The sequence below is a fragment of the Rattus rattus genome, chromosome 1 (assembly GCF_011064425.1).
Source record: "Rattus rattus isolate New Zealand chromosome 1, Rrattus_CSIRO_v1, whole genome shotgun sequence".
NCBI lineage: Eukaryota > Metazoa > Chordata > Mammalia > Rodentia > Muridae > Rattus > Rattus rattus.
The window spans coordinates 6,696,525-6,720,575 of NC_046154.1; the positions used below are offsets into that span (position 1 = coordinate 6,696,525).

General features: G+C 51.5%; 2 protein-coding genes across 2 annotated transcripts in view; both read right to left on the bottom strand.

The window, feature by feature from the left end:
• Positions 1 to 9,836, bottom strand: Lrrc47 (leucine rich repeat containing 47). Its single transcript, XM_032893662.1, has 7 exons — positions 9,195 to 9,836; positions 4,733 to 5,185; positions 3,505 to 3,621; positions 2,630 to 2,745; positions 2,130 to 2,232; positions 1,512 to 1,601; positions 1 to 1,380 (listed from the first exon to the last, which is right to left on the bottom strand). Exons 1-7 carry the CDS (start codon positions 9,810 to 9,812, stop codon positions 1,135 to 1,137), a joined length of 1,743 nt encoding a protein of 580 aa, XP_032749553.1. The 5' UTR covers positions 9,813 to 9,836; the 3' UTR covers positions 1 to 1,134.
• A 3,261-nt stretch (positions 9,837 to 13,097) lies between these two features.
• Cep104 (centrosomal protein 104) overlaps positions 13,098 to 24,051 on the bottom strand; it is a 33,007-nt gene continuing 22,053 nt past the window's right edge. Inside the window, exons 19-22 of the mRNA XM_032893696.1 lie at positions 19,220 to 19,358; positions 19,018 to 19,085; positions 15,472 to 15,562; positions 13,098 to 15,115 (exon numbers count right to left, since the gene is read on the bottom strand). Of these exons, the coding sequence (XP_032749587.1) occupies positions 15,000 to 15,115; positions 15,472 to 15,562; positions 19,018 to 19,085; positions 19,220 to 19,358 (414 nt within the window). The 3' untranslated portion in view covers positions 13,098 to 14,999. The remainder of the gene's footprint in view (positions 15,116 to 15,471; positions 15,563 to 19,017; positions 19,086 to 19,219; positions 19,359 to 24,051) is intronic.

The window sequence follows — 24,051 nt, forward strand, 5'->3', positions numbered from 1 at the left end:
GGTTTTTTATTAGTTTTATTAGAACAAAGAGGCATTCTGCTTGCAATGTAAAAACAGTTCCAAAAATCTCAATGAGTCTCACACCGGGGCTGTGCTGGATGGAGGTTTGGGAGAGCAGGAACTGGGGAGAGACAGGGTGGGCACAGGGCAGCTCCACCCTAAACATTAGGTAAGTTTTTGCCACAACCACCAGCTTTGTCCAGGGTCTGCCATGAGGGGCCTGAAGCCTCACTAGGTCTGGCAGCCAAAGGCTCTCGAATACCCTTAGAACAGAATAGAACTCGCAAACAACCCCAACAGTCGTTCTTTTACAGAAGATAGAAATTGTCCTTTGAGGTCAGAGATCACCGCTGAGGTCTGGTAAGGCATGGGCCACCAAGTCCTTTCTGCAGCTGGCTGGGTCCTTAGGATCAAGCACTCTGGCTCCAGGAATGGCAGCTGTGTGCTGGGTACACACCACACATGCACAGAGAGACAGGCAGTGTGGAGCCTGCAGGGCCTGGTGGGCGGCACTCCTTCCTCAGCTACCGTGTGACAGTCCACACACCAGCCTTCCCACCCACTCAGACCACTGGCTGGCTACACAGGACTACATGGGCATGGCTAACGTCTGTGGCCACGGCACAGATGTGCCAACAATGACCAGCACTCCAGTTGGAAGCACAGCTGTGGAAGGCAGATGCTGCCCGAGGACCATGGCAGCAGCACTGTGCCCAGAAACAAGCTCTAAGACTATGATCACAACATGATACTCTCAACTGTCTTTGCACAGCTGATGTTGAAAAAAAATGCTATTAACATGTTGTAGAAAAATAAATACTGTTCAGTAGACTGCCTGCCATTCAGCCTGAATTTACAGGGCACAGTGCGTGCGCCAGGCTTGGTGCCTCTCCTAGTTACTGGCCACATGATCCACAACACTTCCAGCAGTTATTTGAATGATCCATGAGGACAGTAGACAGGAGGATCACACCGGAGCTATAACGATGACAGATTCACATCACACAGTCACCTGGACAAAAGCAGACACCTCAAAACACCCAGTAAAAGGGAGAACAACCACCGGTCACACAGACATCTACAGCACACCTACAGGAGCCACAGGCGGGCAGACTGATGCAGCCTGGACCATCGTCAGCGAACCACGGTCACATAGGGAGGCAGGGTGACCAGGTCGGCCTTGGATGGGTACACCACTTTCAAGCTGCCTTCCAGGTCCACCACTCGGACCTGCTCCACCACCAGGGGGCACTGTCCATCCTTCCCAGCTTTCGGATTCAAGTTGGGATCAGAAAGCCCATGGCTGGCATCAGTCTCTGTCCCTGAGAGCATGTCTTCCTCTTTATTTTCTGAAGTGCTTTTGTTCAGTTCTGCCATTTTCTGCAAATAAAAATAACTTTTTTAACAGAAGTGGCCCAGGAAGTCGGGCTGTGCTAACACGCAGAGCAAGCACACAGCTATGCCAAGGGTGGGGATGCCAAGCTGCCCCTGAGCTGGCCCCTCTCACTCACCAGGACGAGGCTGTCCATGATGTCCTTGCAGAGCTGCAGGCTGGTGGCACTTGTCACTTCCAAGAACACACTGCAGGTTGTTCTCTTGATCTAAAGAGTCAGATTTCACAAAAGAAGTTATTGGTGTTTGGGCCCAGATGATCAATGTTCTCAGAAGGATTTATAAGCAAAGCTACAGAAGGCTGGAGGTACAGCCTGCCTGACTTGGCTGCATGAAGCCTTGGATTAAATCCCAGCACTGCATACACTGGGCACGATGTTGCATGCCTGTCACCCTAGCTTTAGGGTCGGAAGCTCATGGCAATTCTTAGCTTATGAAAACCTGTCTCAAAACCTAGACTGTGGAGCTGGCTCAGCAGTTAAGAGCACTGACTGCTCTTCCAGAGGTCCTGAGTTCAAATTCCAGCAACCACATGGTGGCTCACAACCACCTGTGATGTGATCTGATGCCCTCTTTTGGTGTCTGAAGACAGCTACAGTGTAATATATATCATAAATAAATAAATCTTGAATGTGTTGCAAAGGGCTCCAGCCTCCTCTCCACAGCACTTCTGTCATAAGCTACTGGGTGGTGGGCAGCCTAGAGGACATGAGCTACCTCAGACGCCAACTGCCTACCTTTGTCTTCTCACTGTTTGTTATAGGAGGGAAAGAGATCACGTCTCCCTCGGCATCCACAAGACAGGGGTAGTTCTCCTTCCCATCCAGGAGGTGAAGGTATCTGTGGGAGGGACCCAGGCATGTGTGAGCAGGCCAGTGGGGACGCTGGACAGAGCAACACTGCAGACCCAGCAGGTGCAGCATCTCAGCCCAAGTGTGCGCTATGGACACCAGAGCTGCCTCAGCTGCATCCTTCACCCTGGAGGGGAGCTGGACAGAGGCCTTAGGTCTGACAACCTTGACTCTGACCCTATCACGGAGAGCCTGACGGTTGCCAGGAGCAGGACACCCCTCCCCTGGCCTGGTCCTTTCATGTGGGGAACCAGCTCCTCTCAGAGGAGTCTGGGGAGATTCCCTCCCCATCTGGTGGGTTTCGAGCTGCTGGCAACTGTAGGGGCTGAGGTGCATCTGAACATGGTGGCAGCATGCTGACCCCAAGTACCGACACTGACACTGACCTGTGCAGCCCTGAGACACTCTGTCTTTTCTTCTGCTTTCTCTGTTCCTCAGCCTCTAGCTGCAGCTGCCGCACCAGCTCCTTGGCCTTGGCCTCTTTCCGCCCCAAAGGCACAATCTGTAGGAGCAGAACCCACAGTTCATCCCGCCGTGGAGGCCACCTTTGAGCATGAGGGATGCTGCACACCTCTCTGCACCTCAGTCTAGCTGGGGAGTGGGTTACCAACTCTCCAGATCTGGAAGCAAGACCCTAAGGCCCATCACATGTAACACACTGGCTGGCTTCACTTCCAGAGACTCCTCTGGTGATGAGGTGCACAACACTCATAGTGCCTAGCTGAGTTTCACTTTAAACCTAGTTCAAAAACAGTAACTGTTTCTAAGGACCCACGATTGACGAGAGCCCGGTGGGGGGATAGGATTTAGCTGCATGAGCTGTTGACTCCCGCATGCAGCTGGCACCAGAGTCCCTTCACCCCGGGTCTCTATGCCAAGTCTAAGCTCGGAGGCTAACAGCCTGGAGCAGCACCTTGGTGAGTCAGCTCACACTACAGGTGCTCTGTAAGTGGAACATAAACCAAAACCACTGGCTAGAAGTCGGTGAGCTTGCTAGACACGGTGGCACATGCCCTTAATCCCAGGACCTGGGCGGCAGAAGAACAGAGATCTCTGAGTTCAAGTCCAGTGTAGCTAGGACCAGAGTGAGGCCCCATCTCATTTGCACACTAAGCCCTGGGCCTCAGAAAGAGAGCAGAAACCATGTCCCGTGTGTCACTTGCCTGCAAGATACCAGGTTAAGCTTCCCAGGTCCAACCCCAGCCTGTGAATCTGCTAAAGCAAAGGGCAAGTGCAGACAGAAGAGGTAGTAAGTTGGCACCTTGAGGTCCTCTGGAGGCCGCGCTGCATACAGCAGGGGCCCACGCACAGCCTGTAGGTCATGGGTCGCGATGGTCGCTGCTGTCCTCTTCTCACAGAGGTCGTCGTGGAGCTTCGTCTACAGAGGAAAGCACAGCAGAGGCTTCAGGGTCCCTGCTGTCCAGGGAGGCACCTTCATGTAAGCCATGAGCTACAGAGTCTGCAAGCTCGCCACAGCCAAGTGGCCCCGTCCGACACCTCTGTCTCCACCATGTGCTTCCCTGGTCCCCGCAGCCTTTCTGTCTCTTAGTTCTAGAACATGGCACTTATATTTTAAAGACCTTTCATTTCAACCTACTGCTTCATCTACAAGACAGACTGCAGGAATGTGACTAAGCTGGGAATGGCTGGGGGCAGAGCACCACTGGCTTCCTCTGGTCTTGCTGGTATAGGCTGGACCTGTCTGCTGGGCACAAATGGAAAGATGTGCTTCTCATTCCTCACAGGAAGCAGATGCCAGAGGTGCCTTAGGGAGTGGTCCAGCCTGATCTACTCATCACCACCTTCCTTACCCTGGCCCTCGTTGTTTTGGTTTTTCGAGACAGGGTTTCTGTGTCCTGGCTGTCCTGAAACTAGTGCTGTAGAGCAGATGGCCTTGAACTCAGAGAGCTTGTCCTCCTGTCCCTGCCTCTCAAATGCTGCGATTAAAGTGTGGGCCACCATTGCCTGGCTATTATTATTTTGGCAGCCTATTGTAGCCTTGGCTAGCCCGGAACTTGCTATGTAGACTAGGCTGGCCTCAAACTCCCAGAGACTTGTCTGCCTCTGCTGGATTAAAGGTATGTACTACCATACTTAAACACAGGAGACAATTTTAACATGGTCTGCAGAAATTATCAATGTCTCCTAATATCAAACATAATCAATAAATTTATGTCCCAACTATGGCAACATGTGGAAGCTTGTGGAGGAACCGAAGTCCAGCACATACTTGACAAGGGTGTGCTCTGGGGACCAAGCATCTACTGGGGATGGGCAAGGATCTTCTTCACCCTGAGCTAGAAAAACTGAGGCATAGAAACCACCCGTCTCCTGTCTCTGACTTGACTGCTGGTCCCAATGGTATACCTAGCATGCAGAGTCCCCAAATCTGTCTGTTGCATGCATGCCCACCCCAGCATGCAGCCAAGTCTGTCTGCCATGTATCCACCCCACATGCAGCCTACCAAGTCTGCCTGCCGAGTGCCCACCTGGGAGTTGAGGAAGCGACGGAGTGCATTTCCTGGCTGCAGGTCCATGCCTCTCACAACGGCCCCCACGATGTATGGACGCACGTCCCTGACCTCCGGGCTCACCCTGACTGTCAGGGGCGTGGGGTTCTCCGAGACGTGCAAGACCTTGAGCATCAGCCTGGCTGAGTCTGCTACTTCCTCCTCGCCCTCCCCGCTCTCCCGACGCTGCTTCCGATCCCGCTTCTTCTTTCTGTCCTCCTTCTCAGAGCCCTCTTGCCGGCCCTTGCTCCGACCGCCACGGCCACCAGCACGCAGGTACTCTAGGATGGACTTGGTCTGGCAGCCACCCACCATCTTCTCCAGGCGCTTGTCTCGAAGCCTGTTCCCTCGAAAGTTGATCTCTTTGAGCTTGGGGCAGTCTGCCAGTTCAGCAGGGATCTCTGTCAGCTGGTTGTTAGAGAGATCCAGTGTCTGCAGTGAGAAGGAGAGTTAGGACGGCCAGGCTTGGGCAGGTGACAACACTGAGAAGAGTTGGGACAGTGGGTCTGGGCAGGTTAACACTTTCTACTGGGGTTCAGCCCAAAAGCCACAGGCAGGCTAGTCCGAGGGTTACCTGCATGGCCATAACTGACCCCTGCCCTGCCCCGCCCCTCCCCCCCTTGGTTCACAGAGAATTCAACATGTCAGATCTGCAATTACAGTACCACTCAGACCTATCAGAAGAGGACAGACCAGGACCTCTTGCAATCTCAAACAGGCTCCCCAAAGGGTGCCCACCCATCTCTTCAATGTAATGACAAAACAGAGAAATACTAACAAACCCTCTCCCCACACCAAGCATGGCATCGCCAGGGATACACGGCCTCCTTGCATCTTTCATGAAGGAGAAAGGTAGTAAGTAAGTAGTGTTCATACCGCACACACAGTGCCAGGGACTGTGGGAAAGAACTTCCTGCTGCTATTCTACTAATGGACAATGCTGCTGCTTTCAACACACCGGAAGAGTGAGCAGCCCTCCAGCCTCCAGGTTCCGACCGGAGGAGAGGAGCTCAATGGCCAGTGGGTGTCAAGAACTCCTTCCCTAGGGAGATGTAAACAAATGCCTACCCTGCCTTAGAGAGCAGTTATGTCCAGCTTGGGATCCAGTGAGTTTAATGAGCTTTCTTACAGAACACAAGGAAGGGTCACTTACAGGAATCCATGCTGCTGCAGTCAACACAGCATGGACGATGGCTTCCCCAAATCACAAGGCCTCCTGTAACTGGGGTAAAGCTACATACAAGTGGCTACGAGGGACTGAGGTCATTTCCAAGGACCCTCTCTCCTCTGAGGGACATCAACATCAGCACGCCTGATGGTGGCGCTCTCTCACAGCGGTCACAGCTGCTCTGATGAGGATGATGGCTGTTATGTCCAGAGGACTGTGCTTACACCAGGAAACCTGAGGCATCTGTTTGAGCTTCTTCGCATGCCTGGCCTGGAAGCAGTTTTGAGAACCATAATACACAAACACCTCTTTCTCAGGGCTGGTGGGGACTTTGGTCCACCTTAGTTTTTGTTCTTACATCAAGCACCATTCTGGAGGAGCCTGGGAGAGGCCTACAGCAACCACAGGTGGTACCTCACCTCTGCACTCAGTTTGTGGCAGCTGAGTTCTAGGAACATGGGTGTGGAAACAGGAGGATGACTGCACTGGCCTGACGGCTACTGATACATGTCTGCTCTGGATTGCGGGGCTGCTGAGCCTCTACCTCTGAAGCAGCAAGTGAGAAGGAATCTGTTTGGCTCAAGGTATCAGGCTGCTTGGTGTGGAGAAGACACAGGACAGAGGGCCTCTGGACATACCACCAAGGTACAGCAGGCACTCAGGAGGCAGAGGACAACTATAGATGCTAAAGGAGAGAAGTCTGAAAGAGAGAAACATGGCCCTTGAGGGGGAAGAGGCCAGACAAGAGCAAGGCCTGCTTGGTGAATGCAAGGCAGGCCACCCTGCAGGGGAGTTACCAGGAGCTGCTCAGCTGGCCTTGTCCTTGATGAAGAGCTTCTGTGAGTACAGACTCAGAGCGAATAGCTTTCATCTTTAAGATGTCTCAGATTTGGGTATTCGTGTAAACATAATGAGGTAGGTATCTCAGACGGAGCTCAGGTTGAAGCAGAGGCCCAGCTGCTCCACGCACACCTGCACGCAGATGAAGCCAGCTCATCAGTCTCTCAGTGCTGAGTGACTGCAGCCTGCCACATAGAATCGGGTTGGCATTTTCCACGGTGCAGTCGTCAGCCTCAGATGAGTCTGGGTCTCAGACCTGTACCCTGTCACAGATCCACTCCCACTGGAGGCAGAGGCCTCTCAGGACTTAGCTGGCTCCCTAATAAGTACGCCGAGGACCACTGTGACACTGTCACACACCACTGTGACACTATCAGGAACCAAGTCATGGGGGGCTCTGAGCCAGACTACCAGAGCCTGTCCTTCCTCCCAACCCTGTGAGGTCGCCAGCCCAGAGAACTGGCTCACTGGAAGCCTGATGGATGGCATGAGCCTTCTACGACAGTCAGTTTGCAACGGCCTGTCTGTACCCCTGAGTATACAGAACGCCTGCACTCCCTGAAGGAGCCTTGTGAAAATGCCCATGGATGACGGTGGGATGAAAACACACTTCTCAAACACTGGACTGAATGACGTTGTTTCTGCTTCCACTGTTAAAATGAAATTTACTGAAGACCTGGAAGAGCAATAAGCAGAGAAGAGGGACGGTGGCAGGGCTAAGTGTTCAGCACAGTCTCACAAACAGCCATCAGACAGGGGCATCATCCAGGGACGCCATCTGACAGGGGCAGGCCAGAGCAGGAAGCCACAGTCCGAACGCCAGGTGAGCATCTGCCTGGGTCCTGTGAGTCAGAGGCAGGTGGGTCTGGCCCACAGCCACAGGGTAAAGCGTCCGTGTGAGAAAGCTGATGCTTGCTCATGGTTAGTCAGCTCTTGGCGCCTGGAGAGGTCACCTTGTCATGGGAGTGGGGCCAGGGTTCTAAGGTATGATGGGCGAGCACAGACAAGAAGCCTTCTGGTCCTCCTGTGTGGAAGGACACCAAAGGCTGAAGCAGGGCAGGTGTGCTAGCCTCCCAGTGCCCGCAGGAAGCTGTGAATGGCTGTGCTTGCGGCACATGGATGCCTTTCAGAGCGTGCCCAACATCTTTTTTTTTTTTTTTTCTTTTTTCTTTTTTTCGGAGCTGGGGACTGAACCCAGGGCCTTGCGCTTGCTAGGCAAGCGCTCTACCCCTGAGCTAAATCCCCAACCCCCGTGCCCAACATCTTACATTAGAGGAACACAAGCCCCTCTGCTGAGAAAGGGAGCACAACATAGCGGTGAGGCCCGTGTGAGACAGTGTCTGAGACACACGCCAGGGACCACCACAACATAGCGGTGAGGCCCGTGTGGGATGGTGTCTGAGACACACGCCAGGGACCACCACAATCTCAGAAACCACAGCGTGTCAACGGCTGACACAAAGACAGGTACCATATTACAACAGTCATCACCCTTCTGGAAAACCAAAGTATCTGCTACATAGGAAGGCAGAACAGTGTACAGCCTGTGTCCTACCTAAGCCATAGGGATGCCTATGACACAGAGGACCAAGGCACCTCAGGGGGTCCCATCCCACAACCTCCTCCAGGAGATACAAAAACAAACAAACAAAAAAACAAAACAAAACAGGTGTCAACTTGTAGCCTCGCTGGCCCATCTCTCCACCCCACCAGAGGGTGTGTGTGTGTTAAACACACACGCGCACACACACAGGCATAACTAGCAAAGTGAGCTCTGATCTCCCAAGAGCAAATTTACTTGCTAATCCATCATTAGGAAAGGGCTGCATAACTCGAGGATGAGAAGACAGGGACTCGCTATGCCAAGAATGCAGAGGATAGGGGATGTGGTAGGAGGATTGACACAGTCAGATAGACAGGACTGGATGGTGTAGAGCCTAGACTGGAGTGAGGTCTGGTTGGGGCTTTGCATTGTCTGCCTTCCCATCCCTCACTCAGCAGACAATGAGCACCTGGCCGGCGTCAGGCACAACAGGAGCCTGGGCCCACAAAGAGATCAATCTATTATACAAGATAGACTCGAGGAAACCTCTAGGTGTGCTGTTGGCTTTAAGTAGGCACTTCAGCTTTCTATGAAATGAAGCCACGACCCCACCCTCTGAACCTCTGAAGGTTGTTGTAACGAATGAACACGCCAATTCCAGTTCTCTCGTGTTTTTGTGACACACACCCAACCACCCCACACCTGGCTCTCTGCTCTTGGATTTCTTCCCACATATGAAGCCTAAAATTGGTAACTTTCAAACTGCCACACGTTCAGAGACTCCTGAGTTCGCAGGTCTGAGAATGAGAAGACGGACAGGCTGCGGAGGCAAAGACATCCTCCAAGGAGGGACAGCAGGGCGCGTCCCCCTCCCCTCCGGCCTCACTGACCTTGAGCGAAGCCAGGTGTGCGATGTCTGGGCTGAGCTCCCGCAGGCAGTTGTCCGCAGCTGCCAGCTCACTAAGCAGGGGCAGAGCTCCTGGCCGGAAGAGTTCGGCGGGGAAGGAGTCCAAGCAGTTGCCGGTGAGGTTGAGGCTCTGCAGGCGAGGGGCGCAGCGCGCCAGGTCGGCGGGCAGCTCGCGCAGACGGTTGCCGCTGAGGTTGAGGCTCTGCAGCTGCGGCAGACCCGGGGGCTCGGCGGGGCCCAGGCCCTCGCCCGGGGGTAGCGTCTCCAGCGCGTTGCCCGACAGGTCGAGCACGCGCAGCGCCGGCAGCGGCCCCAGCTCGGGGCTCAGGCCGGGACCCAGCGCGTTACGCCGCAACACCAGGCTGTGCAGCTGTGGCAGGCCCTGCGCAAGGCCCGGCCCCGGGGCGCGCAGACTGCCGCAGCCGCTTACCTCGAGGTAGTGCAGCAGCGGCAGCGTGAAGAGCCGCGGCGGCAGCCGCCCGCCAGCCGCCTTCACCCTCTCCTCCAGCCCAGGCCCAGTCAGCAGCAGCTCGCGACGTCGCTCGCGCTCCGCCAGCTCCAGCTCTGGCCAGGCCTCCGACACGGCCATAGCCGCCGCCATCACGCCGACCGTGCGCCGCTTCCGGAGTGCGGCGCCTTATTTCCGGCGGGTGCCGGAAATGATTATAGAGAACACACTAGCTCGCCAGAGAGTCTCGACGCAGGGGTTTGTGGGACGGGTGTGTGGAGCGGCTCTATTTTAAGCCCCAGCCTCACACAGGCTGTGTAGTGTGGATGTGGAGAGTCCTAGGAACCAATATGTTAGGTGGTCACCTTTCCTACCACCCAGATACCAACTAAAGACAATTATTCTGGGGATGTAACTTACTTAGTAGAGCTCTTGTCTGGCATGTATAAAGTTCTCAGTTTGATTCTCAGAGCAGCATAAATGAGGCATGGTGGTGCACACACCTGTCATCCCAGCACTCAGTAGGTCGAGGCCTGATTAGGAAGGAGTTCATGATATAAATCCTCGGCCCCATAGAAAGTTTGAGGCCAGTCTGGGCGACATGAGACTATATTTCAAAAATAATAAAAGAGGAAACGAGAAAGATTTAGTTAATGTGGCATAATGGAATGAGGAAAAGAGATAAAGGACTCTCTGTACTGGGTGGTTTTACGTGTGTCAAATTGACACAAGCTGAAGTTATCACAGAGAAAGGGGCCTCAATTGAGAAAATGCCTCCACGAGGCCCACTTGTAAGGCATTTTCTCAACTAGTGATCAAGGCTGGGCCCGTTGTGGGTGTTGCTGTCCCTGAACTGGTATTCCTGGGTTCTATAAGAGAGCAAACTGAACAAGGCAGGGGAAGCAAGCTAGTAAGTAATATTCTTCCATGGCCTCTGCATCAGCTCCTGCTTCCTGACCTGTGTGAGTTCCAGTCCTGACTTTCCTTTGGTGATGAACAGCAACACGAGTGTTAAGCTGAATAAACCCTTTCCTCCCCAGCTTGCTTCTTGGTCATGATGTTTGTGCAGGAATAGGAAGCCTGACTAAGACAGGATCCAAAGCCCACTCCTACCCCCCAACCTCGTCTGTCTTCAAGGTACTGATATGATCCTTGGGACAGGCAACAAGAGGTAGTCCAGTTGGTAGAAACATGTCAGCCCAAGGCTCAATTCCAAGTACTGGGGTTTGGAAGTTAGGCACCAGTCTCAGGCCAGGGTCTCATCCAACCACCTTTATTATGTTTTGGTTCTGCAAGGCAATCCCAGAGGTTGAAGTTGTTTTATCTGCTGTCTTCCAAGGAAGACAGCTAACAAGTTTCCATAATTAATGCACCAGGGGGAGGTCTAGTGGTTAGAAATGGGTCAGGACAAACTCACTGCATTACGACAGGAATGCACTTGGATTATCATAAAATAATATGGAAGGCAGGCACATCTGTGGGTTAATGATTTTTTTTTTTTTTTTTTTTTTTTTTGTGGTTTGCTAGGAAACTGTTCAGGAAAAACAGCCAGGGGGTGACTTGGACAGGAGGCAGTCACAGTACTTATGACTCAGGATGGCTGCAGTTATGTCAAGAGGAACCCATGCAAATAGAAAGGCCTGGCCATCAAGGTTCTTTAAAAGAGAAGCAGGAGAGAAGGAAGCAGATAGATGGACAGTGCCGGCCTCAGTCTGGAGTTGTCACAGAGACAGCCTTCGGATTTGGAAAAGGCAAGCAAATGGGTTCTCCACTGGAAATGGACCTCATGCATGTCTTAGCCCACAAAGACCTGTACCGGACCTCAGAACGGCAGGACTGTAAAGTGAAGCCTCTGTGTTGTGGGAAGCTACCAGGATTGTGCTAACTTTCTAAGGTAGCATTGGGAAGTATTGTTGTGTATTCAGACGCAATTATACTATCCCCCATCTTGGGTTTTAGACTGGGTTTAAGTGTAAGTTTGTCCTCTCTGTCTTTGTTGACTGTCTCTTGAAAGTCTCTCCCCACCCCTTTTTAGTCAGAGCTCTTCTAGTACTTGATGTGATTTGAGAAGTCACAAGATGTTGTGAATTCATTCTACGGGATGAATTCTCTGTTCTGTACATAGCTTAGTGTCTTTCAACTTCTTGGTAGTAAACAACATATTCTGACAGAACTGTGAAGTGTGGCCCTTGCCTGGCAGCTGGAGAAAACCCAGGACACTGTGAAGTTATCTCGCTGAGTGAATTCTCCATTCTGCACACAAGAGGGCAAGCTCATTTTAAAACACTGTTTTAGAGACCCGGCTCTCCCAAGTCTCTCTCCTCAGCAAAAGTAAGGGCAGAGCTACTCTACTAACTTCAGTGATGTACAACATCCCCCCTCCCTTCCTTCTTTCCAGGTAGGGCTGCATGTAGCTAGCCCAGGTTAGCCTGTAATTCAGTTGCAGCCAAAGGATGTCTCAGAACTTGAGATCCCCTGCTTTTAATCCTAAAGTGCAGGGAGATAATCAATCCTAGGGTCTTGTGCACACTAGGCAGGCACGCCATCAGTTGAGCCCCATCTCCAGCCCTACAACTGCTTGCTCTGTAATTACTACTGTGAGCAGCATATAGTGGTGTCTGCCTTTAATTTCAGCACTGGGAGGCAGAGGTGGGTGGATCTCTGAGTTCAAGGTAAATCTGGTCTACACCTTGGGCTCCAAGACAGCCAGGACTGCATAGTTAGATCTGACTCAAAAACAAAAACAGGGCGGGAGAGATAGCTTGGTGGCTAAGAGGATTTGTTGCTCTTGCAGTGGATCTGGGTTCAGCTTCCAGTACTTACACGATACCTCCTAACCACCTTATAACTCCAGTCCAGAGGGCCTGGTGCCCTCGTCTGACCTCCATGGGCACCAGGCACACACATGGTGCAAAGCACACATATAAAGAATATAATAAAAAACCAATATCTATGTAAAAATTGTGGTGACAACTTTGACATTTTGGTTTCTTTAAAAAACCTAGAAATATTAAGAATATAGTTTTGTTCCAGTCCCAGGTGAGGATGTGGGGCTGCTTCAGACTGTCCGAAGCAGCTGACTATGATTTACGCCGTGCTCTAGCAGAGGTGTGGTTTTGCCAGCTGCAGATGGTTTCTGCCATTGTGAGACATGTGAAATCCTGGGAACTTTGCAGAGGGGATAAATGCGAGGGCCCTGAGAAAACAGGGTGAGTGGCTGGTCGCTCAGGGGGGTTGGCTGCAGTTTGTCAGGAGTCGTGCTCAAAGAAGAAACAAGAAGAAATTAGATTCAGGGTGCTCTTTCTCTCTCACCCCCACCTCCACACCCTCATCCTTCCATCTCTCCTGTCTAGTGACAGGGAACGAGACTGGGGTGATAAAGGGTGGGGAGAAGAACCCACAACGTAGCAACACCCGGCTAAAGAAGTGTAATAAAAGTGACAAGATGCTGAGTGATCTTTACTGTATTAGTGTACACAAGGCAAATTAGCACATAAACCCTCAAACAGCAACAATAAAAATATATTATTCTATACCTGAAATAAAGACAAATAGAAAACTATGTTAAAACATTAAAAAGTTGCAAATTTTCATTAGAGGTATTTACATTTGTATTTTAGTATCAGATATGACACAATTCTTTTAAATTAAATAGAATCTTTTATGAAAATAATATAAATAAATATTAAATATCCACAATGTAGCATACGTGAAGGTTTGAGGAGTGTTCCACTTAGATATTATGAAGGGCTGGGGGTACGTAGCTCCTTCCCTGAATCAAGCACAGTGATGTGGAGCTTTGTGGCTGCCAATACTGCCTGCCAGTCACCTCTGCAGAAACTCATGATTCTGTAACAGGCAAAACATGAGAGCTAAAAATGAAGTACTCTTTGTTGCTCTGTCTTATTCTGAGCCGGTCTCACTCTGTAGCCCAGGCTTCCCTCTGAGCTTCTAACTTCAGCCTCCCAAGTGCTAGGAGTACAGGGGTGAGCCACCATGCTGGGTTAAAAATGAAGGGATTTACAGCATCTCAGGGTTACAACAGATAGAAGACATTACAGGTATGTACTTCTGTCTAGTTCTGAGGTTAACTCTCCATTATCGTCTGTACTTTAAGGCGGGTTAGGAAACAATGCCAGCATCTCTGACCTGAAGGGCCACCTTATCATCCCTTGGCGCCCAGCTCTGCTTTCTTAGTCCTGCCCTGTTTTCTTGACACTAAAGGCCTCTGCTCTGACAGGAGCCTCCTCTTGACAGATCCTGTTCCACTTGATACTCTGAGCCAAGCACAGGGGAGCCATTTGCCAAAAGCAGGGGTGAGTCCACGAGGTCAGCACCCGGGTGCTGCTCAGGCACACGCACATCTTTATGGAGCTTGGTTCACATGGTTGGGAATTTTAAAGAAATATGCCCTGATTTTATAATACTCATGTTCTCAATCCAAGACATTTCAAAGGGACTGTTCCTCAGGAAGCAGGAACAGTGACAGGAGGGACGAGGACACGGTGAGCCGCTGACAGCTGTGTTCTGAGGTCTGTGTCACTGATCAGTGAAGCACTTGTGAGCGGGCACTATGAAGGATTTGGGAATGTGGGTTCAGTTACATCACGGAATGTGACAGAACTGATTCAGAGGCTCTGGGCCAGCAAGGTATGTGTGACATCTTTGTGGGCTAGGCAAATGTGGAAGGCATTAATTTTGCCATAAGGAAAACTGAGGCTTGCAGGTGGGTTGTGGTCAGGTGCATGTAGGGTAACCAGGACACATCATCCAGCATCCATTCATTCAGGGCTCTGCACCCACTGAGGGAAGGCATCAAGGCAGGGCTGTCAGGGGGGCCACAGGGACAGGTACACAGTGAGCATCGGGCTGTGTGCATAGGAGGGACCTGCTCTTAGAGTGGCTGTCTTTGCTTGATTTCCTTTATTGCTTGTCGCTGTATATAGTGTGACAACTTGGCAGACAGGACCACGAGAGATAGCACAGCAGGCCCAGTGTGGCTTGCTGTAGTCTTCTAGGGCCACCAAAGCCAACTTAGCCCTGTGCAAAGCCCAATGTGCGCTCACACCAGTGAGCTCCAAGTCTGGGGTGCGTCCTCTCAGTAGTAAGGGAGTGGGTGCTGTGCCTGTGGCGTCCTGAGCACTGACAGAGGGCCCAGAACTGCGGCCACATTGGAAAGGGCTCTTTGGTCATATCATGTACTGTTCTTGTGATAGTAGACACTAGGACACAAGAGGCCAAGGGACGGTGGGCACAGAGCCCTGCATCACCATGCCAACATACTGGCTTAGAACGGGGAACCTTGCACAGCCCCTGGCGGAGACAGAACTGAAAACTCTGTCACCGTCTCGTGTGTGTCCTGCTGGAACTCTTACTGAGGCCTCCCTTTGGGGTGGGGATCTTGCTTCCAACCTTGGGTGCTGAGGTGCCTGACTTCGACGCCATTGGGCCTTTCCCTGCAGTGGAGACAGATGCACAGGACACAGAGCCACATGAGAAGAGGACTCTTGTCTACAGGTAGGCTGTAGACCCCACCCTGATGTTGTGAATGCAGGGAGAACCCACCCTGGATATGGAGAGAAGACAAAGGACAAAGGCGTGACAGCTGTAGGGACATTGGTACCAGCCCCAGTGGGCAGCTGGGGGACAGTAGCATCCCTGTGAGCTGCCAGGAGGCATTTGTGGGGAGAAGCCACACCCTGTTAAACTTGGAGACGGAGGTAACCAGGTCGGCTGCACATGGACAGATACAGGATGCCTTTCACAGGACTGGAGCACAGTATGGGAGCCCTGCATGTGGTGCTCGCCTCACCTTGCTGCGGGGCGGGAGCCTTGCAGAGAATGTGTGTCTTGCGCAGGTTCATTGTGCAGCCAGCAGGGCCCATCAGATGAACCTTCCATGCCTGCAACAAAGGGAGGCACGACATGCTAGTCTGGTGGCTCCAAGGGCCCTGGGGTGATGCCAGAATAGAGCATCACTGTTCATGATGAGAGTGAGGTTCTAAACCAGCGCCTAGCTTGGAAGCCTGGTTCCTGCCTTTCTTTGTCCTTAGTCTTACAGTCTGGTGAGCCTGCATCCTTGACAACTAGAACCTGAGTCCTGTGACCAGGAAGACTTATTCTGCCAGCTGCTAGGATGCACTAGGCTGTGGGCCTTCCCCCTCTGGAGCTGCACAAGGGTGAACACATAGGTTGGCTAATGGCTCCATGGCAGCCCAGGAGCCCATGAATGAGAAGCCAGGGGAGGCCCAGTCTGCCCAGGACCTGAGACAGGGAAACCATGAGGTAGTAAATGGGTCTTGTCACACACAGCTAAATGGGGGATGTGTTGCACAGCACAAACAGCCACAATATGGAGAGCAGGAACAGCATACAGCTGCAGACACAGAGGAAGGTTAGTTAGTCCATGGCAGATGGCAGGCATGGAGTGGGCAGAGGAGGCAGGCAGCTGTTGGTTGGTTCAGGAATGTTCACCGTGGAGACCAGATGAGCAAAGCCCAGGGAAATGAAAAGAACCAGTGGGAGTAGGACAGTGAAGGCAGTGGGCAGTGGAAGTGGGTCAGTATAGATGGTGGTTGCAGTGGGAGTGGGTCAGTATGGACGGTGGTTGCAGTGGGAGTGGGTCAGTATGGACGGTGGTTGCAGTGGGAATGGGTCAGTATAGACAGTGGGCAGTGGGAGTGGGTCAGTATGGACGGTGGTTGCAGTGGGAGTGGGTCAGTATGGACGGTGGTTGCAGTGGGAATGGGTCAGTATAGACGGTGGTTGCAGAGGGAGTGGGTCAGTATAGACAGTGGGCAGTGGGAGTGGGTCAGTATAGACGGTGGGCAGTGGGAGTGGGTCAGTATGGACGGTGGTTGCAGTGGGAGTGGGTCAGTATAGACGGTGGGCAGTGGGAGTGGGTCAGTAAAGATGGCTACTGAGATGACAAATGGAGGTTCTGAAGTCAGACAAGCAGTGGAAGGCGGAATCTGTGGGTGACGATGGGGCCACCGCACAGCATGAGGTGGGTGGCAGCCTCATGCCTGATGCAGTTCTTAGAGCAGGCCTCTTTACACACACGAGGAAACCACCTACAGAACCCAGGCCCCATGCATGCAGCATGTCTGCAGCAGTTGTCCACACAGACAGCTTCGTCTTGGCTCTGCTCCTCCCCTGCCCTGGGTTCTAACAGAATGCTGGCTCTGGTTACTCCTAGGTACTACGTAATGGCAGTAGGGCCTGGGCTCACCGACTGCAGTGTTGTCCGGGCTATCCTAGGGTACACACAATAATTTCCCGTCCTTAGGGCTTTTGAGGTTGGTGAGTCTACAGAATTGGGAACATGCTGGGATGCCAAGAAGACAAGTTGAGAGGGTGCACTAGCTGGGTGTGGACAGGAGAGAGTGGTGTTTGTGCACTTGATGAATGACACATGTAGGTGTCCCAGCTCTGCCCAATGAGGGTGAGCAGCAGTGGCCTTCCTTGCACTGAACACCGAGGCCTGCAGAGATGGCCACACTCCTTAGTAGGGCAGCCGATTCCTGGACTGGGCGAAATGCTCCAGACAGGAGGACACTCCCCGAGGCTGAGTCAGCTCCAAAGCTTCGAGAGGCCAGGCAAAGGGACCTTTGGTATCCAGAGGCCATCACCCATAGGCAGAGCTGGCTGTGGCTCTGTACCTACTGTGGCCCATGAATTTATCAAGATGCTAAAAGCAGATAACCTAGTAGGCAGGCCTGTCCCTCTCAAAGCTGCAGTGCTCTGTTTCCATCCATCCTGCGTAAGCTCCCTAAGCAGGAAGGGAAACCGTGCACAGGGACTCCCAGAAGTCCTGAAAGTGCTCCATTTACTAGGCCCCCCTCCCAGTGCATCCAAGCCAAGCTGCACAGGCGACTCTGAGACCAGCCCAGCTGCTGAGAAGAGGTTTGAACCTAGTCACTTGGAAGTCACCTGCCAGCTTCTTGAGCTACCTGCAGGCTCTGCCGTGTTCCAAGTCCCCAGCTTCTGTGACCTGCCACCCATGCTGGAGTGGGCCTAGCCGAGTCATTTTTCTTCTATAAGTAACTCTTTACCCATATTCCTTTAAGTTATCCCAAAACAACTCAGGGTTCACCAAGGTGGACTTTGGTGGTACCCTGTACTGTTTTGGGATCCCCACCTGCAGTAAAAATAGATGTGTTGTGTCTTCTCAACACTCATGATGAAGAAAGGGTGATGGGAAAGAATGTTGGACTCCATAGTGTTTCCTGGAGCAGAGGTGGAGCCAAGGGCAGGCCTCTGGAGCTGCCTGGCATGGAGGGCATGGAAGGGCCTTAGCCGGCCTGACCATGGCAAACACGGCTCTGGCAGGCCCTGCCTTTCTCCCCGCATCCCTCTGGCTTGCTAAAAACCATTGGATTAGCCGGGCAATGTGGTGCACACCTTTAATCCCAGCATTCAGGAGGCAGGGGCAGGTGGATTTCTGTGAGTTTGAGGTCAGCTTGGTCTACAAAGTAAGTTTCAGGACAGCCAAGGAACCAAAACCAAAACCAACCATTTGATTACACTCCTAAAGCTAGACACCAAGGTCTATCCCCTTATTTGGCCACTTCCTCCTCCTGAGATCGATTACCAAGGTCCAGCTATCAAAAGCATCCTCAGTCTCACCCAATCAACATGCCTGATTGAAGTTGACCCATCTCCTCCTTCCTAACACAGCTTTCCCTTTCCCTTTAAGAACTGCCATTTGCCTGTGGGCCACGTCTGTCTCCCTATATCCAGAGACAGACCTTAGTCCCCTCCCCTCCTCCTCTTCTTACCCCTCATTAGTTCCCTTCCCCTTCTCCCTCTCCTTCCACCTCCTGTTTTTGTCCCTCATCCCTGCTCTCTGTCCGGCTGGGACAAATCAATCGCCTTTGTGCTGAGAACATGATCCTGGGTGTCCTGAGCCAACTCTGAGGTTCCCACAGGCACTGCCAATGCATTGAGCAGACAGCCAGGAGGAGGGGGCAGACTCATGGCTGAGGTACCTCAGGCCCTGCATGCAGACCTGAACACCAGAGTCAAGGAACATGCCAACCCCCTGTCTGTGTCACCATCCTCCTTACACAGGACGGGGAGAGCATGGAACTGAGAAGGATGAGAACTGTTTACCACCACGAGGCACATTTTGTTAGTCCAAATGGCTAACGGGCTGCAGACTCCATGATACTGGCGAGCCTGCCCCACACATGAAAGCCATGACCAGGAAGAGTAAAACCACCAGTACTGACTTCACAGTGAGCTGAGACAGAAGCTGACCTCTGCTAATTGTTACAAAGGCACCATCTGAAGCATCTGTCTGTCTGTCCACCACCACCACTCCCTGTTGCTCCCATCTCAGCTCAGGCCCTCTCACCTCTTCTCCAGGAGCAAAGTTCTCATGACACAGGGGACAGCGGTTTGCCACCTTCTCCGACTTGGCAGCTGAAATGATTTCAGTAAGGACTTGGTTACTTAGATGAGCCCTGTGCAGGGGAAGAAGGCTCCATCTCTTCCCACGATGCCTGCCCATGCCTGCCCATGCCTGCCCATGCCTGGGAGGACTTGGGCACACTCACGGTTGCACTCCTTAGTTTTGATGTGCCTAGGAAGCTCCTCCTTGGGGACAGCCTCACTGCAGCGGGGGCACTTCCCAAACCCGTCCCTTTTGTCACACTCTGTCAGCAGGTGTTCAGTCAGGCTGGATATCTCAACCACCTGTACCCAAGAGAAAAGGCAGAGTGACCTCTGTGGACAGTGCAGGACCCCAGACCAGGGCAGCTCTTTCAGGTCCTTCTGGTCTTTAACCCTTAGGGTTGTGGTCACACACTTTGTAGAGAACCCGTGTCCTTCTGCTCACGTCACCATAGTACCATGTAAAGGACATAGTGGGGGGTGGGACTGCAGTAGATTGGACTGTCCGCTATGGCTCTGGGTTCAAATGCTGGCTCCCAGTATTTCTTACAATGTGTACATAAACAGGACTGTCCCACCTGTCTAACACTCAGTGGGAATACTTTCCGCATAGCCACCGCACCACATACTGCTGGAAAGGCCAGCTGTTCCCCTGGGGCTTTCAGAATCTGTGCTGCCAGGTAGAGGAATGAGTGTGTACAGGGTGGCCCTGCCCTCTCACACTCCCCATCTTGTCTTCTTCCTTTGAAGAGGGAGACCCAGAGCATGAGAGAAGTAGAGCAGGCCACGAACCCTAGGAGAGACTGGTAGGGGACAGTGGGAATTTAAAGTCCTCCATTAACAAGATAGCGGAGACAATGAAAAGACAGAGACATGGCAGAAATGAGGGAAGACAGGCGCACAGCATCGGGTGCACAGGTGCCTGTGTCCAGAGGTGGACGGTGTCAACTGACAGGTGCCTAGCAAAGACAGCCGGTGACCAGTGGACAAAGGATGCCACCCCGGTCATGGGCAGCAAGTACAAGTAGCCCAGTGAGAACAGAGGTGCTCTTTCTCATTGTTGTGAGCTGTAAGGTAGCCAGGGCTCTGCAGTGCTTCTGGGTACTGGCTCAGTGGCAAAAGCCTGTCCAACAGGACCATGGCTAGACGTGCAGCCCAGTGTGGTGCTGTGGTCATGGCCATTGTAGAGCAGAGATCGCTGTGCTTATCTTGAACCCACTGTCATGGCAACAACCAAATATACTGGCAGCCTGATATACCATCCTAAGGAAGCCCAAGTGAAGGTGACACTCCACTGGTGCCAGGAGCCATCTAGGAGAAGCTAACAGCTAGCAGGTGATCTTCCTGAGATGGTTCTGCTGTGGACTGTGAAGTTAATGATGGACTTGCTTGTCTAGGCAAGGCCAAGAAGATTAAGTCTGAGGAGAGATTCCTGTTATTATATACATGTAAAGCAATCACTAGGGTGGCCTTGACCCACCCTTTTGAGCAGACCTCTGCAGACCCATGAAGATGCACTGTCTCGTAGTGATGCACTACAGACAAACAGATGATTCTATAGCATCCCTGCCTCATCAACTAAATGTAGGGAGAGTTTCTAGAGATGGTCTTAGTTGCTAGAAAGATATAATAAAGATAGAATCAAGAATAGAATGTGCCCACTCCTCATGATAGTAAGTAGAGGCTGAGTAAGAAATACAATGAGATTTCATAATGACCCTAAAAAGAGAAATAGACCTGGGGCAATTCTGTATTCGAGGAGAAACATTCAGGTCCAAGGATGAAGTCACAGTGTGCACTATGATAAGGTGAGGCCTTGTGAAAACTGTTGCTTTGCACTTTTAATGAGTATATTATAATGAAACACTGCTTTGAACTTAATATTAACATCCTTCTGTGACTCCCATTCTATGTAACATTTTATCTCTTAGGTAATTTTCTAAAGAATTTTTTGTTCAAGAAGGTATAAAAGATCAGAGAAAAGACATAAAGTAATAAAGTTGTTGGTTGAATGGCTTGGCTTGGGGAGTTCTGTTCCATCCATCCATCCATCCATCCATCCATCCATCCATCCATCCATCCATCCATCCATCCATCCAAATGTGTATGTGTTTTTCTATATGTACATATATATGTGTATATATGTACACATGCATGAATACTTGTGGAGCTGATGGTAATAGATTGTTGTGCCCGGCCACAGTGTGGGTATATGAATGTTTGAATGTATACATGTCACTGCATATCTGCCTGTATACAGCATCTTGATTTCTTTCCTTCCTCTCTGGTTCACAGAGTTAACCAGCTTAGCCAGAGAAGCTTCGGGCTGGCTCACCAGAGAAAAGAGCTCCAGTCAATCCTTTTGCTTAATTCCCTGCTGCTAAGCTGCATGTGTTAAGTGCTAGATGTTAGCACTTATTAAAGCACAGAAAGAGTTAAGGGTTAGGTTCCTAGCACAGAACAGTAAAGAGTTAAGCTTCCCTAGCACTTATTTAAGCATAAATAGAGTTACAGTGCTTACCAAAGTACAGAATTAGAAAAGAAGCCAGCATTTTTGAACCATAGAATAAGCAAGAAAGTCTTCAGAATCTTTTGGAAGTTCTCAGCAAGCACTCAGTGTAGATAGAGAGCTAGAAGGCCAGAGACAGTCAGTCTTTAAAGCCATGCTGGACCAATGCTGTGTCCCACTTCTAGACCATTCCAGGCCGAGCAGGCTCCAGGCACACTGGCACGGCTTTTGTGAGCTCTCCCTGAGCTGGTGTGAGTAGCATCAGGAAGCTCACCAGCTCACCATGCTAGATTGAGCTGTGTTTTGTTGGTGTCCTAGGAGGGGTGAAGAGGCGTTTCTGTATATCCCCCAGGAAAATCCACACAGCAAATCAGAGCCTGACTGCAGACACAGACTCAAAGGAGAGTCTTGCATTGCCTGCTGTGGGTGCTCTGAGCCATCTACAACTGAGGCTGAGTCGTCTAAAGCTGGAGTCTGTAGGGCAATCTTAATATGCCTGACCTCATGCAGCATAGACTGGACATCCTGAAAATGGCACTCAATCAGAGAATATAGTGCATGCCTTCAAGTAGCACACAGGGGACAGCACTGGAAGCTGGCCATGGTGCTGCTCATCGGCTGGCTACTCGCTAGGGACAAGGCAAGATGATGCCTGTGAGCCTACGTGAGATGGAGAACTTGTTAAGACCCTTCCTATGTACATAGACAAGGGAAATACAATGGACTGAACCTCACAAGAGGAAATGACCCAGCAATCCCATGAGCCTCTGCAGGATGGATGGCAAGGGGGTACTGCTGATCTTCTGCCCACTGCCATGGAGGAATGAAAGGCAATGAGGTGGAAACCACTCCGGCTTCTTTCTAAGAGACCATCCCACTCAGTAAAAAGGTCTGGTATCCTTTTAAACAACCTAGAAAAATCATCAGGCAATGAGCAGTAACAGGGTGTGAGAGCAGAAAGCACCCTACCCCAGGAACTACTACTGGAGGCTACCACTGGAGGAAAACTCCAGGGCCAGGAGTGGGTTGCCTCACTACAGTCTGTTGACCAGGAGGCCGTTAGGCCACCCGCACCATACACACTGTTGGCCGCATACCAGAAGCATGTGGTAAGTCCCTACTGCTAATGACACCTCATGCTGTAGTAGAAGGGCACGGAGGGATTCAGCTAGGTCCTTCCCATTGGCTGCTTAGTAAAGCCAGGTCCGCTATGCAGTTATGAGGGAGAAGAGTCACAAATGATCCTGCAGATATGAACTCTGCTTGCTACACTGCAATGTGCCAGCCCTGTGGGTGCCATGGTAGCACAAGTTCTATGGTACAACCAACTGCACCAACTGCTCTCTGCCAGGTGAAGGCCCATGCTACAGCAGAGAACTCAGGTAAGCTGAGACCAGACCCACAGTGATGACATCACGGGTCCCAGCCGGGAGGTGACCCCATGCTACAGCAGAGAACTCAGGTAAGCTGAGACCAGACCCAGAGTGATGACATCACGGGTCCCAGCCGGGAGGTGACCGCCCCATGTTCTTAAATAATATGTCTACAGATCGTCTTCCAAATATTTGTATTCACGTCTCTTGATCACTGCTATTGTGAGCTGTGGTCAAGGGAGTCTTCCTTTTGTAACGAGTACCAGCTACTTCAAAGGCTCCTAGCAGGAAAAAACGCCGAGGGCACACACATCTACTGCTGTGACATATGGAAGGAGAAAGTTAATATGGCTGTTAACCTCAAAAATGCCTCTGCAGTTAACTTTCTCTGGATCTTGGCTAAGAGGAAGACTGTGTTTACCTCTTGACTTTGTCCCAGAGTCTGGTGAGCCAGATATGGGACAGAAGAGGGAGGTGCAGCCGTTAGGGAGAGACGACCTAACCAGTGCCATCGATGGTGTCCATGAACCACAGTGTGGTGGATGGCACCATGAATGAGCCACTAGGTTCATTCAGCCCTACATGAACCCCAGTGCCCTTGTGTGCTGGCCCCTGTCTAGGGAACTTATGCAAGCTTCTTTACACACACACACACAGAGTTTTGTGTGTGTGTGTGCAAACATTTGGTTTTGGTTTCCACCTAACAGCATGGTAGCCCCGTGTTCAGTTTTACATTGAAGGGAATAATCTATGCCACCCCACGAGGCTCTGGGAATATAGCAGAACAGGGCAGAAAGAAGGTGAGCCTTGGAGGGAGATGTGGTGTAGCTATTTCCTCTGGGCTTATTGTGACTATTGGCCTCGAGGGGCAGAGATTGTGGTGGCCTGCAGAGTACCTTGGCCCCACAGTTATGATGATAAAAAACCAAATGACCCTTGTGATCGAGAGGTCTGGGTGACAGTCATAGACTTGTTAGCATCTCCCGAGGGTCCACCCTATTCCTGGTCCTACCCTGCACACGTGTGCTGTGCTGCAGTAGATGGTGAGTGAAGTTTGACCGTGGAGGTTAGGGGAGAGGGAACACTTTCCAGTGATACAACTGCTGAAGAGTCA

What these genes read in the sequence shown, in the direction of transcription:
- Lrrc47 (XM_032893662.1), bottom strand. Translation starts at nt 9,812, where the DNA reads ATGGCGGCGGCTATGGCCGTGTCGGAGGCCTGGCCAGAGCTGGAGCTG. An exon ending in CAAACAGTGAGAAGACAAAG is followed by an intron (nt 1,602 to 2,129) that starts GTAGGCAGTTGG and finishes CTGACTCTTTAG; the next exon opens with ATCAAGAGAACAACCTGCAG. An exon ending in TCATGGACAGCCTCGTCCTG is followed by an intron (nt 1,381 to 1,511) that starts GTGAGTGAGAGG and finishes TTTTATTTGCAG; the next exon opens with AAAATGGCAGAACTGAACAA.